The sequence below is a fragment of the Columba livia genome, chromosome 2 (assembly GCF_036013475.1).
Source record: "Columba livia isolate bColLiv1 breed racing homer chromosome 2, bColLiv1.pat.W.v2, whole genome shotgun sequence".
Taxonomy (NCBI): Eukaryota; Metazoa; Chordata; class Aves; order Columbiformes; family Columbidae; genus Columba; species Columba livia.
Window position 1 is genome coordinate 50,930,953 of NC_088603.1, and position 19,602 is coordinate 50,950,554.

The 19,602-nt window shown below is 38.4% G+C and overlaps 1 protein-coding gene across 10 annotated transcripts in view; it reads right to left on the reverse strand.

Moving 5' to 3' along the window:
• The window catches only part of ELMO1 (engulfment and cell motility 1), a 315,282-nt gene that overhangs the window by 168,052 nt on the left and 127,628 nt on the right, over positions 1 to 19,602 (reverse strand). For all 10 annotated transcript variants that reach the window (XM_065051841.1, XM_065051834.1, XM_065051836.1 and 7 more), the window contains one exon: positions 6,201 to 6,305. In XM_065051841.1, the coding sequence (XP_064907913.1) occupies positions 6,201 to 6,305 (105 nt within the window). The remainder of the gene's footprint in view (positions 1 to 6,200; positions 6,306 to 19,602) is intronic.

Below are 19,602 nucleotides of genomic sequence, written 5' to 3' on the forward strand. Positions count from 1 at the left end.
TAAGTAATAAGGTGTTATGTGGAAACCTGCATTCCTTCATGAGACAGACCAGGAAGACACATTTCAATTTTCTCCCTACCTTTAGCAAAACAGAAATAAATAACATCCCTTTTCCTATCATTTCTGGCAAAAAAAAAAAAAAAGGCATGTCACAAACCAGGCTCGGTTTTATTTCAGAAACTGCTGAAATTACATGTTGGACTACTTGTATCTGATCAGTCTAGAATGAGTAGGCATGAGGAGACTTTGTGAATTGGCAGAAGGATGTGTAGGCAGCCTCCTGTACAACAACTGCATGGGTTTGAAAGTATATGGCAGACAGTCTGACTGTGACTCAACACATTAAAGTTCTGAAAGGTCTCTGCAGGATGCCAACCATTCTTCCTGCTTGCATCACCGGCACTCACAAACAGAATCTGCTCCTCCAGTGTGACTTCTGAAGGTTTCAACAAGAAAAGAGCTCCCTCCTCAACCTCCCAAAGGCAGCAACTCGAGTAGCTACTGGGGAAGAAGTGCCTCTGTATTGCAGCTGTGTGAATAACCAATTGTCCAGCTCAGCAGATGCAGGGGAAAGGGGATTTTCTACTACTGACCCTAAACCAGTTCAATTTTTAATTTTCAGGTAATAAAAGGAACTCTTGGCTCAACCAAAGTCCAAACATTGTTTTAATTTGGAGCATTTTAATAACTTAAAATTTGCTTTAAATAAAAGAGAAGAAAATTTAGAAGCATACTACTACATATATTGTACATAATTCACAAAAATGTAGTAGCAATGGATCCATTTTAAAACATACTGAGGGATTAATAAACCCAACTTTTCAGCATGGGTTTCCACACTGGTTTCCCACCCTGGTGACAATATTTTATACTGAAAATTTTACATTTAATTTCTAACAAATATTTGTATGACATAGATAAAATCAGTGGAAAAAGGGATAAACCTTCTCTTCTACAGATGAGGAACTTGAATTTCAGGGTACAGTAAAATGACCTCTTTCCAAGGAACACTTATTTTTAGCGAGAACCTACTAATCTAATAAATGGCAAATATGGGCATACACTTGGGTAGACAGCTGGGCAGAATCCAAGTGGGTGGATAGCCAACGTTCAGACCCAGAGCTTCTAAGTTTCTGCCTCAAGCACCAATCTCTTGTGCTCAAACAAATCAAGGAGACACAGTTTGTGTCTTCAAGGCAGAAACTTACCTCAAAGAACCAGTGAGACCTGCTGGAATATAGCTGGTCATAAGCACAGGAGAAAATATAGACAAATCACCAACTTATCAGTCATCAAAAGCAAGTTCATTAGAATGAGAAATGTGGACCCTACCAGAGACAATATCGTATACAACTTCTTTGTGACTCAGCTGACTTACTGTGAAATATAATAACCTCTAAGTAAAATCCTACACTCTATCCCAGATGAAGGTTATCACTATAGTTGGCTGACTGTGAGGAAAATGTAAAATCAGGGAATATTTCAATGGTAGTGCATTAGAAACGAACATGCAGTTGCTGTGAATTCACTTTACGCAATGGCATCTGCTCTTTCTTCCTGGAAACACTGTTAAATTAGCCAAGATCCAAGATGAATGGCAGTCCACTTGCAACTAGAGCAGCAGCTTTGATTTTGCTGCCTGCTATCAGGAACATCTGAATGAACACCGGCTGCTCATATAGGGGTCAACGTATCAAAACAGCAAAACTAGTGTTTCTACAGAAGCAGCCCAGGCACAAACATGGCACTTTTAAACACAGGACAACAACTATCAAATTTCTCTATTTGGATTACAAATAAAAGGAGTGCTCCATTTCGGTTCCTTTAGCTTGCACTTTACATCGAATTAAGTAAATATCATTATTTTACATCAACATTAGCAATCACTGAAGTGCACGCATACAAAGAATAAAATCAGGCAAATGCATAGATACCCAAACCCACACAAAATATTTCAGTTTCACATATTTATACCTCTCTCCTCATTGTATCATGAGAACAAAATGGATCTGAATAGTCTTGCAACACAAATTCCCAAACAAATCAATGAGAAAGAACCAATAAATTGAGATACTAATAGGAATGGTGGCATAATAGTAACTCCATGGAAAGGTTTTTCCTCAGACCTTTTTTACAATCAGGAAAGTTTTGAAGGCACAGTGCTACAAGTTAACAGCAAGAAAAATCTCAAGATGTCTGCACTGAATAAAGTCTGTTTTAAATGGTAACTTATAATTTTATTTTTAAAATTAGTAGAACTTGAAGCTGAGGTAGTTTTGGAAAGGAGCAATTTGGAACCGGGGTTCGGGAGGGGGGGACTTGTCTGCTCCAAAAGAACAAAAAAAAATATTATCTGTCACAAACCTTTATTCCAATCATTTTCTTCACTGTTAACTTTAATTATACACTCTGTCCTATAATTATGTAGCTTGGGAAGCTGCCAATTATTTCCTGTGGAAACTTTTAAAATTTCTTGCAGTGATTCAACATTAGTTCCATCAATGCATTCCAAATACTATGTCACCACCTTTTAAAAGCAAAGCCTCTGATGATAAGGATTGATTATTTAATTGGAAAATGAAAATGAAAATTGGAAAATGAAAAAAAAACGCAGTGCATATAAGTCACCGATAGCACCAGACAATTAATAAAAAAGAGAAGGAAAAGCTAACTGAACAGGAAACTAAGAAACATGGGGTACTTTTGCCCGCCACTAAACAAGCATTTTTCTGGAGGTTCCAGTCATACTGTATAGCAAACAAAAACTGAGATTCAGAAACAATTAACTGAGAGTCTAAATAAAGAAAAACAGCACTGTGTTTATCTGAAGGAAGACAGCAAGTAAAGAAGACATATTACTGTAATTTTAGGAATAAGTATCCAACAGGAGAAATTTGAATGAGAGATTAATGTTTATAAATATAGAAAGGGTGAGTGTCACAAGGATGGAGCCAGGCTCTTCTCTGTGACAACCAGTGGTAAGACAAGGGGTGATGGGTGCAAACTGGAACACTTAAATATGAGAAGAAACTTCTTCACAGTGAGGGTGACAGAACACTGGAACAGGCTGCCCAGGGAGGTTGTGGAGTCTCCTTCTCTGGAGACATTCAAAACCTGCCTGGACACATTCCTGTGTAACCTCATCTAGGTGTTCCTGCTCCAGCAGGGGGATTGGACTGGATGATCTTTCGAGGTCCCTTCCAATCCCTGACATTCTGTGGTTCTGTGAAATGGATTGTGGAGAAGTAGGTAATAAAGAATCAAACAGAGGAAAAAAGGTTATTTTTGTTTCCTCCTTCACTGTGTGACACCCATGTTTTCACCTTGAAGTGCTTTCTGCTTTTAAGATGCAGAGCTACCCATCTGCCCCACTGCTTTCACACCCATCTTCTTCAAGCCATTGCAATTTTATTTACTCTTCCTATGAACACGTATGTTTGGTACTGGTCTTTGAAGCCCCACTGCCCCCCCATCCTGAACGGCACTTCAGTTTCAAACGTCCTTCCCACCTAACTAATCTATTTATTATGCAAATTTCCAAGCAGAATTGCTTATAAATGCAAAACAAGGAATGAAAAGGGAAGAGATTACTTACTACCTGTTTTATCTTCTAACTTCTCCTTATTAATTTTTTTCAGTAATACAAGAAGATACATTACTAAGGACCATGCAGTTGGAGCATTCTAAGAAAGTGGCAGGTCAGACTGCAGTGATTCATGGTGCCCAATTAACTGCCGGCTGCCAACAGACTCAATGAAACCATCATGATTTCCTGATAGTGTCTTTATTTGATACACCACATTCTGTCAGCAGAAACTTCATATTTTCCAAGTTATTTCCAAGCCAGCTCTGGTTTCCAGTCTCGGATATTATCTCATTTAGGGGCTTAGGAATTAACCATGGTATAGCAATCAATTGTATTGCAAAGGGCCAAGTTGAAAATAATCTCTCCTCCTAGGAACAAAAGTATTACTATCAACAACGAAAATAAAGAGATCCTGTCAAACAATTTGTTCAGTATGGAAGTATTATTTGTATAGTTAACAATTTCACACAGAAACTTAACCTTGACCACAGGGAGAATTTTTGTTGGAGTACAGATGTAGAAATATATCTGAAAAAATAAGCAAGGTCAGCAGGTTGTACACGTAGAACAAACTGGTGTTGTGGGAGCTTTGGGAGCCAAAGGCCACAAAGAAAAGGTAATATGAAATGAGAAACTCAAATGAGCAGGAAATGGACCCACAGGAAACTCCTGTACACCAGCTGGTAAAGAGAGGAAAAGATAGAAAGCAGGTGTCTTTTCTGATCAAAGACTAGCAATGCTGTAGGAGTCACACAACACCGTTCATCTCAGAGGTGTTCAGCATGATGTTAACATAAACAAGGTGGACCACTGCAGGTGAGTGACAAGCTACAACATCAGCAATGCTAGCATAACCACTAAGTAGAACTAGTCAGGAAAGATGGGTAGGCTGACATAACCCCAGGGTGCATTAGCAGTTTCCAAAGAAGCTTTGGGCAAGCAATTTAATCAGTGTGCCTCCATATGGTATGTGTAACTCTTTCTCAGGCAGGAAATACATGAGGCACCCAGACACTCTCCTAAGAGGAACCATACAAGAATAAAAAGAGGCATCTCAAAATAACAGCAAAAATTCTCAATCATACAGCAGCAAAAATACTGCATTATAAAAATAAAGCTGAGCCAGCACTAAAGTCCTTACTAAAGAGTGGCTAATTACGTGGTACACTGAATCCAATTTCTAAGACAACATTCGCAACATTAAAATGAAATAAGAAAAAATTTAGAGATGCAAATGAAAGCTCTATTTCAACAGAATTTATGTCCTATTTAAACTCTTTCAGCCTTCTTTAAACACAACTCTCATTTGCAGCACTGGTTATCCCTGCTAAGCATATTTTCTGAACTTAGAATTTTCAAAAGAAGCCTATGAAGTAGCACCATTCAGGCCTTACCAAATTTTAATGAGAGTAAGTAACCCATTCTCTTCATAAACAAAACCACATTTCAGCATAGTTTATCCAGAAAACATACTTACTGCCCAGCATTTGAAATAACCATTAATTTCAGGATTTATAGAGTTTGATAAATACTTCTGTATTGCATGCTACCATAGTTTCTTTTAACAGTTATTGCTAGAATCAGACTAAGGCAGAATGATATGTTTAAACAGCAGATCTGACAATTTTGTGGTCTCCTATTATGTCCATGAATGAACGCCCTTTACAAACCTAACAGAGCTTTGACACTATTCTACTTTGAGCAAAAACAAGACAACACCACATATTAGAAGTTCACTCTCCACTTTTTAGTAGAAACAATTGGTGTGTCTACTGTCTCCTTGCTATATACCAACTTCTTTAAGCAGGTCTGCCTGTGCAATTGGGGGGGGGGGGGGGCACGGGGGGAGATAAACCATCCCTACTATCTCAAGACACTGACTTTCTAGACTATTTTCTACTCCCATCTGTGCTCACTAGGTTTATGCTTCAACTTCAACAGAGGTCAGGAAAAGCTGTTCTACTCAGAGGCAGGTATTATTCAGCTGTGTGCCTCTTCTTGTTAGGATGCAACACGGAACTTGCTTTAACTACCCTTGAAATAACAAATGTAGGAAGTGGAGTGGGCAGAGGGCAGAAAGTGGTGCAAGTGAATCATGTTGCTTTTTACCTATTTTTCTCCAAGCATTACCTCACCTACAGCATTACTTTTAGTGGGAACATCTTAACTCTCAGCACACTGCCAACTCAGTCACTTATCAAGGCGTTTGCTCATCAAAGTCTCCTTTCCACAGAAAACCCTGACAGTTTTAGGTAGACTTCAAGCAGGGCAGAGGATTCTCCACAATTACTCCTTTCGGAGCTTATGGACACCCATCATGCATCTGAAAAGGCACAAGTTCATCTCCCTTCTCTTTGTAGGCCTAAGCAAAAAGTAATATTTGCAAAAGGTAATATCTATAATATTTGGCCTAAGAATGACAGACTAGACAGCTGTATAGCTTTCTCCCAAAGCTTTTACAGACTTATGCCATGGTTTAGTGTTATCTGGTTTGCCTTCCTAGAGTTTAATGATATCAGGATTCTGAACCCGCTCTTCAAAGTCAGCTGTAAACAGGACATAATCAGTGTGAACAGGCAACCGCACAGATTTCAAAGATGAGAAGAAGCCTTACCCGTATATAAGCATCCTGGTGATGTTTAGCAAAGTACAGCATGTTGTCAAGGGCTAGCATTCCCGGAGGGGTCTGTGTAAAATCCATTGCTGGGTTTACGTGATTCTGTAAAAAGATAACAAGATCACTCAATTAGCATCTTCACAAAAGCTGTCGGCTCCCCAGTGATGCGCACCATGTTAGCATGCTGTGCCAGAAGTCCAATAATAGAGCTCTTTTTGCTGAGCAGAAAACTCTCAACAAGGAAAGAGTATGTGCCTCAAAGAACTTCAAAGCCAAATGCAAACACTATGAGGCTGGCACATCAGTCATCGACTTCTGTAGCTACAGAATGAAGCTTCCCAAAGGTTGAGTGCTTTAGAATCACAGATCTCAAAGTCTTCAATAGCAGACAGACTACTTGGTGGTACTACAGGCTAAAAGTACTACCTACACAAAACCATAGATAGATAGATAGATAGACGGATAGACAGATATACAGATAGATACATAGATAGATAGATAGATGCAAACAGCCACCAAAACACTTATTTATACAACTGCTATGGGACAATTTCAAATAATCCAAAAAAAGGAAAAAAACCCTACTAGATTCAAAGGCTGTATTAAGTTTATTGGATCTTGTGGAGCTCCTGAACACAAGGGGCATCAGACAAAAGTGTATGAAATTAAAAAGATTCAACTTGTGGAATTCAAGTACATTTTTTGTTACATTCTGAATCTATGAATTTCAACTGTGGAATTAATGAGTTAACCTACCAAATATAATCAAAACTTGTTAGCTTCCACACACTCCTACAAATATCAAAAGTTCAGTTTCACACACTACATGAAAAACTACATTTGCTCAAAATATTAATTAGTCATCTTTTGACTGGATGGAATTAACGTACATTCTAATAAGTTTCATGTAGTTCATGTTTCAGAGATGACCATTTGCCTGGCTAGAGACAGTCTCAAAAACACCACAGAAGCTGCTCAGAAAAACAAAGATCCAAGAGTACATCTCCATCAAAAAATGCCTATTGTCTGCCGTGCTCTTCTATCAGTATCACCTTTGCAATGTCTCCAGCTCCACTCATCATTCTGACACAGAAAGATTTCCCTAGTCGCTTTGCGATGGCATTTCTATTCTGCAAGATCCAGCTGACAGAGACTTTAAAAGTGCATTTACTATCAGAAAACTAACTGGCAAAGATGAGCAGAGATTTCTTCTTCTCCCATCAGTCTGTTTCTGCTGTGTGCTCAGGGTCTGATCCACCCACCTCACTGACAAAAGCATGGTTTTTACTATTGCTTCTCCTGTTGATTCTGTCAGGCCATGACATGGTAGAAATATCAGATTCTACTCTCTTGCCTGTCTTTCCTTTAGATGTACGATAAGTTGGTTTTAGCCAGTCAATAATTCATAGTCGAGTGAAATATTAGAAATACTATAAAGAGAAAAATGATACATTAAGATGGCTGCTGCCACTTTAAAAGCAGACAAAGATTTTGGGCTGAAGACAGTGTGCAAAATTGTTCATTTTACATCTCCAGCTTAGGAGAACTGGTGTACAAGCAATGCAATCATAAGCTCATCATTCTGCAATAGGGAATCAAGAGGATGTCTGAAATCCTAGTTTTTATATGTGGCAGATATTTCAGAAGGGTAGTAGTCTGGAGTGTGAAAAAAAACTGCTGAGTTGTGTTTTCCAAAAATTCTTCTTTTTTTAAAAAATCTTTTTGGGTTTTTTTAAACTTTCATCTCTTCCTCTGAATGATGAATATAAGCCATTTGCAGGTATTTCCCTGACTCAGCCTTTCATTTTCTATGTGTGATACATTTATCAGTCAGAACATTTAAAATCAGTACAAGACTGTTTTACACAGATCATAAGCCAAACAGGCTTCCGGAAGGAGAAACCTTCCCTCCTTGCCACTTCCAAGCATTCCAGAAAGTGTATTATTTGAAAGGCTGGGTCTGGCAGACACACAAACGCCCCCTTCCCCTGACACCCAGCATGAACATCTTAGCAGGACTTTCCATGCATTTGAAATCAGCTTCGTTTTGGGCGTAAAGTACAATTCCTGGGGAATACCACTTGACACAGCCTCGCCATGAGCACAGGTCATTGAGAAAGCTGTTGAGAGGTGTCAACAGGGAACTACACAGCACCAGTTGTACAATGCCTTTTGCGAGCAGAACTTCAGTGTCACAGAATCACAGAATGTTAGGGATTGGAAGGGACCTTGAAAGATCATCTAGTCCAATCCCCCTGCCGGAGCAGGAACACCTAGATGAGGTTACACAGGAAGGCGTCCAGGCAGGTTTTGAATGTCTCCAGGGGAGGAGACTCCACAACCCCCCTGGGCAGCCTGTTCAAGTGCTTTGTCACCCTCACTGAGAAGAAGTTTCTTCTCAAATTTAAGTAGAACCTCTTGTGTTCCAGTTTGAACCTATAACCCCTTGTCCTATCATTGGTTGTCACCGAGAATAGCCTAGCTCCATCCTCATGACACTCACCCTTTATATATTCGTAAACATTAATGAGGTCAACCCTCAGTCTCCTCTTCTCCAAGCTAAAGAGACCCAGATGCCTCAGCCTTTCCTCATAAGGGAGATGCTCCACAGATGCACTGTCAGGCTGCACACATTCTCTCTACCCCCAATCTACAGCACAGGCAGAGTATACACCTGGATAAATACTTGTCAGTCAGAGAATATCAAGATTCAGCTACCTTCCTTCAGATAATAGTATTAGCACTCATCTCAATGGTATCTGGAATGTTAAAAGCAAGATACTGAAACAAAAAGGCTGACCTGTTGCTTGAATAGTTCTTCAGCCCATTCTAGATGCCAAATTACATAGAAACATTGACAAAAAAAACCAGTGGGGACATGAGAAACCTCACCACATTTAGTAAGGATGACTTGTTTTGTTTCTAACCACCCCTGCTTGTTCGACGTTCAATCAGAAAAGCCACCACTTATTTTTTTTCAGAGTTAAGTCTATAAACTCAGTTATTTTCAGCTGCTTGTTTCAAAAGTTTCTGTCACTTTGGATCCCAGGATAACTGGGGCTTGTTCTCCAGCTCTGTCAAGTCAAATAACTGGAGATATGCCAACAAATAACTGGAGATATGCCAACTGATAATAGCTGAGGATCCAAAGACAGTTCTGGTGTGTGTGAGACAATACATTCTCTTTAATTATTCTTCAAATCCGAAAGGAATGCCAGTTGCTTTGTTCCCTTCCTTCTTCCTCCCTCCCCCTAAAATCATCCTTTTCTTAACATGCTGGGTGTTTGTGGTTGAAATATTAACTTATTGAGAGTGGGTTTAGAAATGAGATACAAAGCTAAATTATCTAAAACGCTGTAGTGAATAATTCAGAAGTATGCAAACACCCCCACCTACAACATAATTTATTAAATATATGGAACACAATACTTCAGGCGTATTAGCTGCATCTGTTTAGTACAAAGCCTACTGCATTTTTCTATTTATAAAAAGCCAAGAGTAAGAAACACAAATGAAACAGATTTGTTAGCTCAAATTTTTCAGATTTTTTTTCCATTAGACTGAATATCATCTATGCATCCTTCAGCTTCAGCATCTGAGTGGTATTTAACAGCTTATGCTCTTATATCACACATGTTAATATAGCAAAAGCTTTAAGACTTTGTTAGCCAGCTTAACAGGGTACTGTGGAAATAAAAATTCAATCTTTTGGATAAGATGTAATCCAAAATCATGTCTACTTATGCCATTAGAAAAAAAAAAGAAAATCATGTGGCATGTTTCAAAAGATTACAGCTATTCTGGATAAATCCAGAGCAGTAATTATATTCAGGCAACCTAGAATTCACATGCAGTCCTAGCTGCATAAAGCTTTCTTCTCTATCTCTCGGCCTGAGTGGCTCCACCGTCTTACTCTGAGCTTCCAAAGCAATCTCTGAGAGATGTATAGATTTCAGTTGTAAGAATGTGTTCTCACACCAAGATGCCTAATGACAGCAATGATGCACTGTCTGTAGATAACTGCTAAAGGTATAAGCACCACTCCTTCCTTATATTATACCTAATAACAGTATCTTCCATGCAAATATGCTGAAAACCTTTTATTTCCCTGCATTCCCAGCCTATTTAGGAACAAAACTTATTTCTGCCTTGACAGATTTTGATCATATATTACAGATTTTGCATCAGTGCTATGTTCAACTATGTAAATCAGTTGCCAAGTCATGCTAGTTTGTCCTGAAAGCAGCCTGTAGTAGCTGCTAAACCTGGTCATAGCTGTTTTACATGGAAGACCAAATCTCTGTTTTCCCAACCCCAAAGCACCTCAGGTGAAATGCTACTCTCTAAGCCTCCCTTCTGCAGGTTTATATGACAAAAACACTACAGAAGATCCCAGGGACGAATTAGGACTGTAAAAGAACTGATGATAAAAGAGCTAGAGAACTTCAGAAAAGGAAGAGTCAAATTTAAATTGTGTCGATCTAAAATGAACCCACTCAAAACTGGTCATATTTTTTTCTACAGAAAAAGGAACAACCTGTCTACAAAGATAGTGCCAAAGAACCGTAATCACTTTCTCCCATCTTCAATTACTTGCACTTATTCATTTTCTTCTTTCTTCTAAGTCTAAACCACTGTTCTGTGGGCTCAGAAGGAAAGCAATCACCTGGTTCTACAGCACCTATGCAAAACCCCTCCCTGGGTCAAAGGAGGAAATTACAGTAGTGCATACAGGGATGTTTTTTCATAGGAACTCTGGATCAGGAGGGTGGGAACTTTTTAACTGATATTTGCAGTGAATTGTTAATTGATAAACTTATGTTGGAAGTACCAACTATCACACCATTTACCCCTCCTTAAATAATACTGAAGTTTTACACGCAAAATGTTCCCATCTGCTGATTTACACAAGAATTAGAAATATGAAAAAATGTTACCTTTAAAAAAAAATAAGAGGTAGTCAGTTAAACTTCTTAATGAGGAAGTAATCTTGTGGTTTTATTTAACAGCCCTGTATTCAAAGAGATCATGATGCACACAACTTCCACCATCTAATTTAATGAGATACAACAGCGACTTGGGAATTTTCAACTTTTATGTCTTCAATGAAAGCCAGAACTAACAAAAAGATTTGGTTTTCCCTTGCTAATTCTTTAAATATTCAAATGTGCTTTATTTTTCTTCCAAAGCCAATTTTTAAAATTTTCCAACAGACCTTTATGATAGAATGAAAATGTATCTGGACAATCCCTAAATTATTAAAAAAAAAAAAAAAAGTAATAATAAAAATGCTGTCTACCTCAAGTCAGAAGAATCCAAGCTCATCAACTGTTTTATCTTTTAAAGAACATGCAAAACATCTTGTAAGAAACTTTCAGTGCAAGCCACTTAAATCGCATCCCTGCTATCCTACCACATATAAAGTACTCAGGTATATGACTACTCAATATAGTTTTCATAAAGACTTACAAATTCTGTCTGCATGCAATTATGGCAGTTTTTCCCTCAACATATTTCTAGGCTTTTTCCAGATTTGTTTTTCAGCAAATATTTGGACATTTTTACCTGCTTAACTTTTAATTTTTTAATGACAGCTTTGCGATACATATTAGTAGACTGCAAATGTTAACCTTCAATAACAAAACTCACTCCAATCTACATAATGTGTTAAGCAACAGCCTTTCTGGACCAAGTTTGAACTCACCAATACAAAACTGACCTTCTCAATAGCAAAGAAATAGTAAGCACAACCTGCACATAGTTTGCCCTATGAAAAGTAACAAAAAAAAAAAAAAAATCATCACAATATGACTACCATATTCCCTTGATGCATTGAGCTACTATGTAATCCAATGTAAAGCACCACAGAGCTCTACATAAGTCATCACCAGAAATCTGTCCCAATCATGAATGGATGCTATGGTGGTCAGAATTGCAAAAATCTGAATGTTATGATGGTGTAACTAAATCAGCTAAGATAAAACATAACAGGGCACATCAAAAGACAAGCATTGTGTATTTTCAGCCCTGAATAAATTACACATTGTAAAGCAAGACATAAAGCTCTTGCATAATTACATTTATGCATACCTATATTACAGCCTCACAGTCACATGGAGGTAAGGCTTTGGATTCCAAGATCTTAAGTCCTGTGGACTGGCACCAGTTTGAATGCCTAAAAGAATCTAAACCGAGTGCTATAAATTGGAGTGATCACATCTTGCCCAATGCATGACAACTATGAACCACCTTTCACATTTTATTTTAGTTAACGAGGACAAGCTTTAAAATTGGATACATGCTTAGCACTTCACGGATTGTTCATGAAATATTATTGATGTAATGTGTTCTGGGCAAATGAAGTTATCAAGTAGGAACAGGTCACATACTCTCTTGGGGGTATTCAAAATGAATCAATGGGTCATGGTCATTTCAATTACATTTTTTCTGCATGGCTAATTAGTAACAGATAACTCCCAGTATCCACAAAGTTTACAGAATAACTGAATAAGTAGTTAAACATCTACTTCCAGCTAGACTGGGTGGAGAAATTAAAAGCCATACTACTTTATTACTCCACACTTGAGATTATCAGTTCACTTAACAGCCATGTCAGTGGGCCCTGCCAGGTGTCCTGTTCCACACTTCTGGGCAGTGAGTCCTCTGTAGATGAAACTGTTGTTGCACAAGTCATGAGCTAATCCAGATGCCTTTCACTGAAGGGAATTAGGGACCATTCCCAGAAGACTTTCTAGAGGCTCATCTAAAAGGGTGTGAGGCAAGTACCCCTCCAGCCAGGGCAGCTGGAGAGCAACCAAGGGCTACAGCTTCTTAGATAGCTCCAGCTCTTCCAAATCACCATGGAAGTCTATTACCCATGTCCCGGCCAGCAAACAAGTTTTGTGTTGTTTGAACTACAGCAGTCAAGAAATACACCAGGATAAACTGTCTTGGAGTAACCCCAACATAAAAAGAAATAGTTTTATAAACACGAGGCTTTGCAGGACCTTGGAATGTGTCAGGAGATAACTGATATAATTTTACCAGTGTCATTAAAGCAGTTTGCCTTTTCTGCATAGATGGGATCTAAGGCATGAATTCTCATCTTGCCCAGCAGGATAATTATCAAGCTAGCAAGAAGACAGTCATGTGAGAAAACAGTGTGAAAAGTGCTAGCAGGAACAGCAAGCAAAGGAAATTAATGCATCTAAACTTGAATATTGTGAACAAAAACAGATTAGATGTTTGCAACTAGATGGAAGTCATTCATAGCAGAAACAAAATCTACCCAAGTAGTTTTATCTGTTTGTGAATCCCATCAGATCTGTAAATTAGTTTGACTTCACAGAATGGTTTGGGTTGGAAGGGACCTCTGGAGATCATCCAGTCCAACCCACCTGCTAAAGCAGGTTCACCTAGAGTAGGTTGCACAGGAATGTGTCCAGGCATTTTTATAACATCTCCAGAGAAGAAGACTCCACAGCCTCTCTGGGACTTGGTGTTCCTAAGTCAAATTTTGGCATGAAAAGCCTTTTCTGAGCTCAGGTAAGCTCAACATCTGCTGATGGTACACTGTGACTTCCCCTCATTATTTAAGTATAACGGCTAGCATTTTTGGTATATAAGCATTAACGGTCCTGACTGATGGTTCAAAGACTGCTTTTAAGGAAAAATTCAGAGCTCTTCCACAGGCAACAAAACAGTTAGCAAGCATACATACATATATATTTTAGCACATGGCCAAAACACGAGTGGTATAGACTATTGACAAGAAAAAAATAAAATAAAATAAAATAAAATAAAATAAAATAAAATAAAATAAAATAAAATAAAATAAAATAAAATAAAATAAAATAAAATAAAATAAAATAAAATAAAATAAAAAGAATCTCTAGATCTTCTTATTAAGTAAAATGAAAGGTTCAAAACCAAGTTCTGCCAAATCTTGGGCTGCTTGAGTCAGTCTTCTAACAATCTTTTTCATTGTTTTAGTTACACTTTGGACAGTTTTATCTAAACTTACCCTTTTTCACATAACATTTGCCTCTGTAATTAAGGTGCGTTAATTAAAACACCTTTCAGTTGTGGTTTCTTTTAGGAAAAATTACTTAAGTTACAAGCAACAGAGTAAAATCAGGGTAAAAATAATCATTAGAATTTCCTCAAGGATGGGTATCTACAGGGGACCCACATGGGAACCAGCTCACTTAATTGCTGCGGTTGCCTCTCCCATACATCTTCACTCAGAAGACTTGAGTGAAACTCCAAATGGGATCCTTCCTGCTGTAACAACTATGAGCTCCAATAAAGGATATGCTGCTTACGTGCCATGGTAGGTATGGCACAACCACAGAACAAGAAGACTGGGTCTCCATTTGTGCAGTGAATTATACTTCCCTTGGAACTTCATTAATAACGATGACTGCAGTGGCTGGTGACATCCCTGTATCTTTACAAACTGTGTTGCTTTGAGAATGGTGAGCTTTGCAAAGAACCTAAACCCAGTATCACAAAAGTAAGTTGGGATAGATCTTACTCTCCTTTTAGATATTCCAGCAGAAAGGTTTCACGCTTTTCTTTTCCAAGCAAGTAAGCTAAAATGGCTGTTGTAAAAAAAGGAAATGGCCAGGCTGAATTTAGTTCAAATAAAGCGCAGAGAGAAGTTATCCCTGCATCTGAGAAAACTCCAAAATGAATCAGCCATGTGAATCTACCGGCTGCCTGGCAGCCAGATATAGCAGCTGTTGAAATTTAAACCCAGGGAATTGAGGGGAAATGTCATCCGTGGCGAGGCGTACGGAACTCAGTCCTAGGCAAAAATCGTGCTGCCACTATGGAGCTGCCGCTTCTTTTATTACCTGTGACCAGGTCAAGCTTCCAGTAACCACAGAGGACAAGCTGAAAACTAATCTATAGTAAAGGAACTGTCAAAATCCATGACATTTTAGCTACCTTTGGACATAAGTCCCTTATACAACATGACTAGCTCGACAATCGTATCTTCCCCCTGCTTGAGCACAAACAGCCAGGCTTTGTAGATGTCAGAGATGGGTTTGGAAAAAAGGACAAAAACCTTTGAATCAATACTTGTGTCTTAAGCCAACAATAGCTTATGCCCATCCTATAGCATAGCCTCATGGGTCCTCAGTAGCGAGGTAATTTAAAAGAGAGACAAAAAAAAACACTGGATCCATTTATTGGGGAGTTTCAGTTCATCCACCTTCCATTTTTCTTTGCCTCTTTTCACAGGAATCTCAAGCCCTTGTGACTAGAGCTGTGCTCTGTAAAATGCAGATATGTTTTGCATGTCTGGGCATTGTTCTGTTCTGACTCCAGTTTCCTCCAGTCAGACATCAATAAGAGGATGGAGCTGTACCAAAATGTAGGAAGATATTTTTTTTTTAATTAAGGGATTTTAATATGAACACATACCTTTGCTGCTTATGTAGGGGCTGTGTAATAAGCCAACTCCAAAGAACAATCAAAATATTCAGAACTCAGATACAAAGGCAAAATAATTCAGTTATTCACAAATGAGTCACTTTTCTCCTCCTTGTCTTCTAATTCATTCACACTTCTAAGTTAATGAAATCACATATTCAAAGAGAATGCCTGTAATTCTTCATAACTGAAGAAAATATAGATACTTTGTATGCAATGTTATTTACTGTCCTTTACATCTTACAACAGGAAAAAAAAAAAAACATGAGAAATGAGAGGAGGGGAAACAGAGCAATATGTACACTTAAGTAACATACATATCTGTTTGCATGCATTGCATAAACTAGAATATCACATAGGAGTTAAAAAAAAAACAACAGTAATTAATATTAAATTGAATTTACACTGTTTCACAAAACTACCATCAAGCAAGGTTTTGTGTGGAAGCAGCTATCCAAATCAAGCCTTGTGAAACAGATGAAGCACACACTACAAAAGACAAGACATCTCATCATATCTGACCAGTTCGAGGAGGGCTGTTTCTTCATCTTATTTTTTCTGCACACAAATTCTGAGGCATGTGCAGTGCATAATATCCAGAGAACAATGTCCAAGATCACCTCTAAGAGAAGGGATTAGAACTCTGCTGTTACGATACACTTGAAACAAACTACTCAGATGTACTGCACCCAAATCCATGAAGCTTGCCTGCCCCCACAAGTTTAGAACTGGGTTGCACACAGTTAATGAGCAGCAAACAAGAAAACAATACAGTGAATTCATAGATAAGATATTGCCCCTAATTTGACATTAGCGTATTTATATTTGTTAGTGGATTTTCTTCAGAAGAGGCATAGTTTTTTACATCACAAGGAGTTTAAGATTTTTATCTTACAATTTCACAATTAAAAATATTGGAGAGGTAAAATAATGCAAAAAAAACCCCTAACCTTTTACCCTCTCCAAAATAATAGAACTTCTCCTGTCATTACAAAACTTATTTAAAGGATGATTCCTGCAACTAAAATTTATAATAAGCACAAAATGATCAAATGAAGTATTAAAAAAAAATCGAAATACAAGAGATTAAGATTCTACAGAGTTAGCCCATTCTTGCAGACACATAGATACAGACATTTCATTCAAATTAGTTTCTAACTTCATTCTCAAAGTGATACTAAAAGGTCAAAGAAGGTTGGCAGCCCATCAAAGTGATTTTTTTTTTTTTTTTTTTAATCTTTTCTTCTCTGGAAGGACTAAAGCTAAGAGGAAGTCAGCAGTATATGGTAAATGACCAGTTTATTCATTTCACCAGTGTGCAAGCTGAATTGTTAGACACCCAGAGCTCCTGACAATCCTGGTAATTCACATGCAGCTTCATGGCAAACAAGAACAGCTTTAACATATAGATTTCCTGGCCTCAGTTGCTGGTCACTGTAATGATGCATCTGACCCAAGAGCCTCTTTCTGTGCAATTACTGGCTCAGAGCAACGATACTAACTTCATATAAACATAGTAGCTCTTCTAATACATAGGTACCATCCATTGCACATCTCATTATGTCAGGCTTTCCAGGTTACAAACTGACTGATTTTTGGCAATCAAGTCTCTTAGGTTTTCTCCCAGCCATTTAGAAGCTTATTCCTCCAAACAGCAGTAATCCTCTTCCCTCCTTCTGTTAGCAGCCTGATTATGAACAAAAACACATTGTCATTGTTTGCATTTATTGATCAATTCACAGTTTTTATCACCCATCTCTCTCTTTCTCTCTCTATATATATATACATATATATATATACACATATATATATATGTATATACACACACATATATATATATATATTTTTTTTTCTTTTTTTTGGGGGGGGGAGCGGCGGGGAGGGGGTCATTCTCCAGTATTTATTCCACCCTGCAATCATCCCTGGCTGAGAAGCTACGCAGTCACCTGACAGCATCTGTGCCTGTGGCCAGAAGAGATCACCCCTCTCTCTCGGGGGTCGCACACCAAGCCATCCTGGACAACTCTGTTCCACTCACCTACATGAAGGGCAACCAAGCTGTCCCCCGCCTGTGCTCATCAGCAGGTACCTGTCCCTGCTTCCTTCCACTGCTCCAAGGGGTTCAGGGGCTCAAAGGAAGAAATTTATTAGCTCTGGGGCTTAAACTTTTCTAAGTTATACCAGAGAAGATCTCCTCCACAGCCACACGTTGACTTGAAGGTCTCAAGTAAATCTAGATGTCAGTGTGAAGAATAGAGTTTCAGCATGAATTCTGCTAAGCCACAAGCCTTGGTGTGCAGCGCTTCACCCTGTGTGCAGCAATCCTATTTCCAACATAGTTCCACATCTTCACACCAGATTGGATATTAGGAAACATTTCTTCACAGAAAGGGTTGTCAGGCACTGGAACAGGCTGCCCAGGGAAGTGGTGGAGTCACCATCCCTGGAGGTGTTGGAAAGATGTACAGATGAGGCTCCTATGGATACGGTTTAGTGCTAGAGTTAGGTTATGGTTGAACTCTATGATCTTAAGGGTCTCTTCCAACCAAAATGATTCTATGATTATACGAAATACATAGCACAGTGTGAAACTGTGGAATGCTTAATTTATGGCAAACAGTAACTTAAAACTACGAGACTATGCTTATGGGAAAGAATGCAGTAGGTGACACACCTATGGGCTCCCAACAGCACCACACACAGGGTGGCAGTGAGAGTCAGCTTGTGTGGCACCTCCATGACTTCCGTATTTCTGCCTCTTAGGTTTGGAAAGAGATTGATGCTTTGCTACTATTGCTCACATTTGCAGAACCTGGCCTGAGCTAGCAATCAAATATAAGTATTTTCTGATCACATCTTTAACTACATTTACAAAATCGGATCTTTTACAGATATGCAGAGACTGCTGGGGAAAAACAAAACAAAACAAAAACAACATCCCCAAACAAACAACAAACCACAAAACAAAACAAAAGCAAAAATCCCCACAAAACCACAACCAACCAACCACCACCAACAACAAACCCACAAAAACAACAACAACAAACCACTAAAAAATCCACGTTGCAAGAAAGCATCCCTGTCATCACAAGGCTGAAAAACACTCAGACACAGGAACAAACTACTATTTCAGAGGGAAAAAAAAGATCTCACCAGTAAGCACCAGACAGTAAAGAAGCTCTACTTACAGTGTACTGTATAGCAAACTGTAACATGCAAGCCAAATTATGTAACTTTTTATTGCCCTAGTGGATAGCATTTAGCCTACACATCAAACATCTGCTGGCATTCAACTGAGAAATGGGAATTTACAGCCCAGAACAGTTATTTCTCCTATTTCTAAGGTTGAAAGGATTCTGTACCCATGCAAGTGAGCTGTTGAACATTTATGAACAGCCTATATCTGGTTTGATGCTAGTGCCCTCTGCTGTGAAGTTTTACAAATTAGCACCTTGCTTTTAAAATGAGGTTCAGCTGTACTACAAATAATATCAAGCCATATAAATACAGTAACTCAACGATTTCTGTCTTCAGGTGAATACTAAAACAAAACAAACAAACAAGCAAAACCAACACCACCAATCCTGGCAGACACTCAGCATTAGTGTAAAGAGATGATCTAAGTATTCACTTCCAAAACATTCTGTGAGACTACCAGCGGAGCTGCATACTGTAAAACAAACTAAAATATTAAGCTAATAAAGTTTAAAGATTCCTTTGTTTTACAACAAGTGAACTAGAGACTTTTTTTAAAATGGGAAATAAAATTTAAGAATTCCTTTTCAGACTGAATTATCTCCATATAGATTTGGGAAATTCACCTGCAAAATTAACCACTGGGCTCACTGATTGTAGCTCCTCCAAGTGCCAGTATGGACTAGTAAAACACTTAGTTACATCTTTAACATCACCGTCTGTTCATCTGTATTTCCTTCCTCTTCCATTCTGTTTTTCTTTT